The 5,946-nt window shown below is 39.8% G+C and overlaps 1 protein-coding gene across 1 annotated transcript in view; it reads right to left on the bottom strand.

Moving 5' to 3' along the window:
- The window catches only part of olfm3b (olfactomedin 3b), an 11,050-nt gene continuing 5,104 nt past the window's right edge, over positions 1-5,946 (bottom strand). Inside the window, exons 2-6 of the mRNA XM_082173747.1 lie at positions 4,549-4,692; positions 3,822-3,977; positions 3,231-3,450; positions 2,984-3,090; positions 1-2,018 (exon numbers count right to left, since the gene is read on the bottom strand). Of these exons, the coding sequence (XP_082029873.1) occupies positions 1,341-2,018; positions 2,984-3,090; positions 3,231-3,450; positions 3,822-3,977; positions 4,549-4,692 (1,305 nt within the window). The 3' untranslated portion in view covers positions 1-1,340. The remainder of the gene's footprint in view (positions 2,019-2,983; positions 3,091-3,230; positions 3,451-3,821; positions 3,978-4,548; positions 4,693-5,946) is intronic.

Below are 5,946 nucleotides of genomic sequence, written 5' to 3'. Positions count from 1 at the left end.
GAAGTGGTTTTACCTGAATATTCGTTCTGCAAGGCTTCCGATACTGTATTTCATTTATTTTGTGAGTGTTCAAGGCTGGTTCCACTTTTTGTACTTTTTGAAAAACTAATTATGAAATTGGGTTTTTCTTTTACAAACACCCTTTTTATTTTTGGTTGCAACTATAAACAGTCATGGTGCAAACAGTGTGTGCTTGCCAATATTTTAATGGGCCAAGCCAAGTTAGCACTCCTGAAAACACATCAATGTAAAAATGCTGGTCAAGATGTTGATTTGTTGTTTCTTTTTAAATCATTGGTATAATTTAGGGTTGCTATTGAATTTTCATATTACAAACAAACTGATAATGTACCTTTTTTTTATAACGAGAGAGATGCTTTAGTGACAATTAGTGATTTTGGAAATCTGGTTTTTAATTGGTAAAATGACCAATTAAACCTGGCTATATCTTTCTTTCTTTCTTTCTTTCTTTCTTTCTTTCTTTCTTTCTTTCTTTCTTTCTTTCTTTCTTTCTTTCTTTCTTTCTTTCTTTCTTTTGTATACTAGCTCTGTAATGTTCTGGAAAATGGGGTAAATTAAAAGGGTTTTAAAAGTTAAAAAAAAAGTCTCTCTTTCTTTCTTTCTCTCTCTCTCTCTCTCTCTCTCTCTCTCTCTCTCGTTATGTCATTCCAAATCTGTATGACTTTCTTTCTTCTGTGAAACATAAAAGAATATGTTTGGAGCCCATTGATTGTCATTGTGTGGACAACCATTGTGTGGATATATTTCTAAAAATGTATTCTTTTGTGTTCCAGAGAAGAAAGGAAATCATGCAGCTTTGGAACAACATGAAGGTGAGCAGTAAATAATGACACATTTTTATTTTTAGATGAACTGTCCCTTTAAATCATAAAACAAGTTTAAAAATATGTCCTAACTTCCCTAAATACTCGACAAGCTAAAACTAAGAGATGCAGTCAGACAGATCAATATTTAATGTCCATAATAGGATTTTTTTTACTTAACAAGTTTCTAGTGGTAGGCTAAGTTTGTTACATTGTTGGTTGAATGGAGTATTACAGCTGAATACCACTGTTACGCACAAACAACATTTAAATAGAGCTTTAGAAGTTCATTAATGTCCTTTTCTGAGTTAAGTGAACTTAATCACGATTTTACAAATGGAGGAGTGCAATGCTGACGGACATCTCCAGAGACACTGAACCTCAAACTAAGCTCACCTTTTGACTGAGACATATAAAACCCATTATTTCACAGCAATACCAATTGTGAATACAGATCAATGTAACTGCAGAAACGGCGTCAGCAGAAAGTTTTCCTCTCACCTCAGGGTGCATCTCTCAGGATTCGTCATCAGTTTTAATAATGTGGAACAGCGTGACGTTAAACAGTACCTGGTGGCCATTGTTCCAGCCGTAAAGTGCACGATCCCTGGCGTTGTAATCCAGCATGGACATGTGAAAGTACTGGTTATGGATGGGGATGTCCATATACTCATAGGTAGAGGTTTTGGTGGAATAAGAGTAATACACCTTAGCCCCGGTCAGATGGGAGTTGGTGATGTACAGCGTGCCGCAGATCATGAAGGACTCACCTGCGTTTCGCTTGGAGTATTCAGTGTTCCAAGAGTTCAGCACCTGAATGGTCAGAGGATCCAGCCGGCTTATCACTATATTCCCTGCATTCTGATTGGTGGCGTAGATGGCCCATAAACCGAGCTCGTCTGCCATCAGGTCAATGTCGGAGAAGCCGCCCCAGGTGTACGGGTAGACGTTGTGGAAGCCAGCAGACTCAAGTGCTCGTTGGGTCGTGACCCGGCCACTTTCGAAGCTGTATCTGACGATGATGTTGCTCTGGTACTTGTTGTAGTACAGGGAGCCGTTGTAGACCACATGATTGGTGCCCGCCCAATGGAACGGAAGGTTGTAGGTTCTTGACTCAATCCCAGCTACGAAGTCGCTCACCGATTTGTACTCCCTGACTATCTTGTTGTTTGTATAGCTGTCCATGTACCAAACCTGCATTAGAACGTTACAAATGTGATGAGTAACATTCGAAACTTGAATTTGAATTATATGAAAGGAATCATTTATAGAGCACAACAATAGGGATCAGGAAGTAAAAATCAATTTAAAAATCAAATCGTTAAAAGAAAAATCTATTTCAAATTAATGTTGTTCTTTTGAAATTTCTATTCATTTACATTTACATTTACATTTATTCATTTAGCTGACGCTCTTATCCAAAGCGACTTACAATTGCTATGTATGTCAGAGGTCGCACGCCTCTGGAGCAACTAGGGGTTAAGTGTCTTGCTCAGGGACACATTGGTGTCTCACAGTGGATTCGAACCCGGGTCTCTCACGCCAAAGGCATGTGTCTTATCCATTGCGCCACCACCCCTATTCATCCAAAAAAATCTCTCTCTCTCTCTCTCTCTCTCTCTCTCTCTCTCTCTCTCTCTCTCTCTCTCTCTCTCTCTCTCTCTCTCTCTCTCTCTCTCTCTCTCTCTCTCTCTCTCTCTCTCTCTCTCTCTCTCTCTCTCTCTCTCTCTCTCTCTCTCTCTCTCTCTCTCTCTCTCTATATATATATATATATATTAAAAAAAAGTTTAAAATATTGTTGTTTTTTTATTATATAAATATAAATATTAATAATCCTTTTTTTTTATTTCAGTAAATCATTCATAATGCATCAGGTTATTCCACCATGAAATAGTTATATTACACAGTCTTACCTTTGTCTCTTTTTCTTTTCATATATTAAATATAGATTTTCATGTAATTTGTGCTTCAAATCAAGTTTTATATGCTGTGATTGATTTCAGAGCTTGTTGGTTCTGTCCATGCCTTTGAACATGCCTTTTTTCTTCTTCTTTTTTTTTTTTTTTTTATGAAGGAAAAAATTGTTCCTGGAAGCAATGCTGCTGAAAAGGCTCGGCTGAAAATGTTGCTGCAGGCACAGTTGCATAGCCATAGATTACCTTGTTGTTCTTAGGTGAAGCCTGAGGGTCTGTCATCCATGCTCCAAACCTCGTTCCCGATGTCTTTACGGTGATGGGCCCCGTGATTTTCATCAACTTACCACAGGCTGACAAAATGGAGAATGATAAGGAATATCGGCTGTTATAAAGACATTTTCAACCTAAGTGTATTATCAGTCTGAAAACACATACCATGCCATATATAAGAAGAAAATACCATCAAAGTCAAGTTGAGTTTCAAACTCACTGAGCTTGTTCATGCAGTTCCTCAGTCTTCCCTCCAAGCCAAGGACCCTCTGCTGGAGTTCCTCATAATCATATGCCCCTATCTCCTCCTGGATAGCAGTCAACACCAGAGACAGGTTCCTGATCTCCAGCTTGAACTGGGAAATGAGCGTGGCATCAGTCTTGTACTGCTCCAGCACTGGAATCAGTGGCTGCAGTTCATTCATCTTCCCCTTCAGCTCCTGAAAAAAGAAACAGACAGACATTTAAATGGGAATCACATGAGGGGATATTAACTTACATTAACATAAACAGATTTAAGAGCACAGCAGAGCTCGCAAGAAGTTCTGAACAATAACATGTTAGACCGCAATGATATTACTGCCTGGAAAAGAAAAATGACCTTTACAGGTTTACAGGATTTCCAAGAATGTTGAACTGCGTGTGGCCTTTTCAAATGCTTGTGAAGGATAAAGATTAGAAGCTTTTAAGCGGGATATGATTCTTCATTCTTGGAGAGTAATGGCAAGAGTTTGGCTTTTTCAAAACCGTTCTGTTCATATGAGAAAGGACCATTGATTTTCTCTGAGGCATGACTTTAATGGTAGCCCACCTGAAAGTTTTTAGTCAATAACGTTCTTCGGTTCGACTCGATTTGTCTGAACTTTGATCGGAGTCCTTTTATCTGGCTCTCCATTTTCATGACATACTGGAAATCCCTCTGGGTCCTCAGGTTCAGCACTTCGATTGATTGCGACATGTTCTGAATCTTAAGAGAGGAAGATGAAGTTAGGATCCGTTAATCATTCTTTGAACTGTAAAAAGGAAGATGCGAGATTTGAATTATATTTCCAACTGGTCTAAATCAGCCCTGACACTGTGTCTCCAAGGAATTCTGCATTTCCATAATTCAACTCAACACAACCAAAGCAAAGACAGATAGATCTCAGAGACAAACCACAAATGACACATTTAAAAAGAAGTGACTGTATCGGTTAACCCTAGTACCTCCTTCACTAGCATCCTCCAAACAAAAAAAGACACAGAGACGTCTTATGGGCCAATAAGCTGGCCTTTTACTGTAACAGAGAAGAAAAGCGTAGGAAGTAAGAACGAGAGGGGGCCTAAAACACCCTTCAGGCCTTTACGCATTACCATCATCTTTATGCTCCTCCACAATCATCTGCAGAGAAGCCAGCGGCATTCTTAACAGATGACAATGGAGAGCAGTCTAGCATAATGCTTTCAAATCACTGCAATGAGAGCTTTTGTTATCCGAACCAGATCTCAATATAAAGCGACTTTAGAGACTTAGACACACAATATGTGCGTGCACACACCTTCTCCAGTAACAGGCGGAGCTGTCTGCTCTTTGCATCTCTGGAGCACAAGCTCTGTTCTGGTGCCACCACCGTACAGATGCAGCGGCCGTCGGCATCCTGCGCTGAACTGTACACCTGCCAGCCTTCCTTTGGTCTGATGGTCTGTACACAAACACAGGCATGCGTTAGGTTTTTTGTCTACAAATAAATAATCATAAATAATACAGTACAAATCTAAAATTCTAATGACATTCTTAGTGCAATGAATTTCAAGGACATACAAAATGACTAAATTGTTATGCCTTTAAGCAGTGAAACTGAACACATTTGCATGGCACAGCATTCACTGCAGTGCTTTGTTTTATTAACTATTTAGTTTGCAATGTATAACTTATTACATTTGTTAAATGGAGAGAATATTGTGTAAAAATGCAAATCGGTGTGTTCATATAAGAGGTCTTTGAACCATTAACATCATGCAAGTTTCATATATTAAAACATCTTCCTCATTTTAAACAAAACATTTATTTACTCAAGCAATGTTTTTATATTGCAGGATCTGTGACGTCACATGGGCAAATACATTTGCATATAAATGCCTCCAGAGCAAGACATTTAACAAATAGATATACATCATAGCTCAAAAAGGGGGAGTCTTTCCACCTCCAAAGAGCGCAAAGGCAACTGCGCGACACTCTCAGCAGGCGGAAGGCAGACCAAGAATGGTGGATGCCCCTGAGTTTCATCCACCACAGGAATGGTCTCATATGAAGGAGACCTAAGGGTAGCACAGGAGAGGCTTCTGCCATGAGCCCCAGAAGCCTGCGACATATGCCCACTGCTACATGATGGCCGAGCGTGAAACGGGACAAGCACGCACGGAGACTGGAAACTCGTGCAGACGCAGACGCAAATGAGGCGCAAACCCCATCCTTCTTTAGGACGAGGAAGTAGCGGCTGAAGAAACCGCGGTTCAAGTCTGAAGGTTTCCCTGAATTGTACTAAAACTGAGGTTTAGTATAATGCCACCTTTATACTCAAAAACATCTATAGAGGATGCATTACATATGTAATACCTTATTGTCACATGCCTGTCCTGTCTTGTGTAGCACATGCGGTGTTTGTGTTCCTGTCATTGTTTTGACCCCACCCTCCTTGTTATCTTATTATTGGTTTCATTTGCCCCACCTGTTGTTCCTCATTACCTGCCTGATTTGTCCCTTTTATAAGTTCCCTTGTGTTTGCAGTCTGTGTCGGATCGTTGTCTTGTACACGTCTCCCGTTTCCCCGTGACCCGTTTGGTATGTTCACGTTTTGAAGTTGTTGTTTGGTATTTTGTAATGTTTTCCCCCTCGTGGGTGTTTGTTTTACGTTGTTCTTTTGTTTATTAAAAATCCCTTTCCTCTGCACTTGAGT

Source organism: Leuciscus leuciscus (genome assembly GCF_965113295.1).
Source record: "Leuciscus leuciscus genome assembly, chromosome: 6".
Classification (NCBI taxonomy): domain Eukaryota; kingdom Metazoa; phylum Chordata; class Actinopteri; order Cypriniformes; family Leuciscidae; genus Leuciscus; species Leuciscus leuciscus.
Note: the sequence above shows the minus strand (reverse complement) of the source record. Positions and strands in the feature narration are given on the sequence as shown.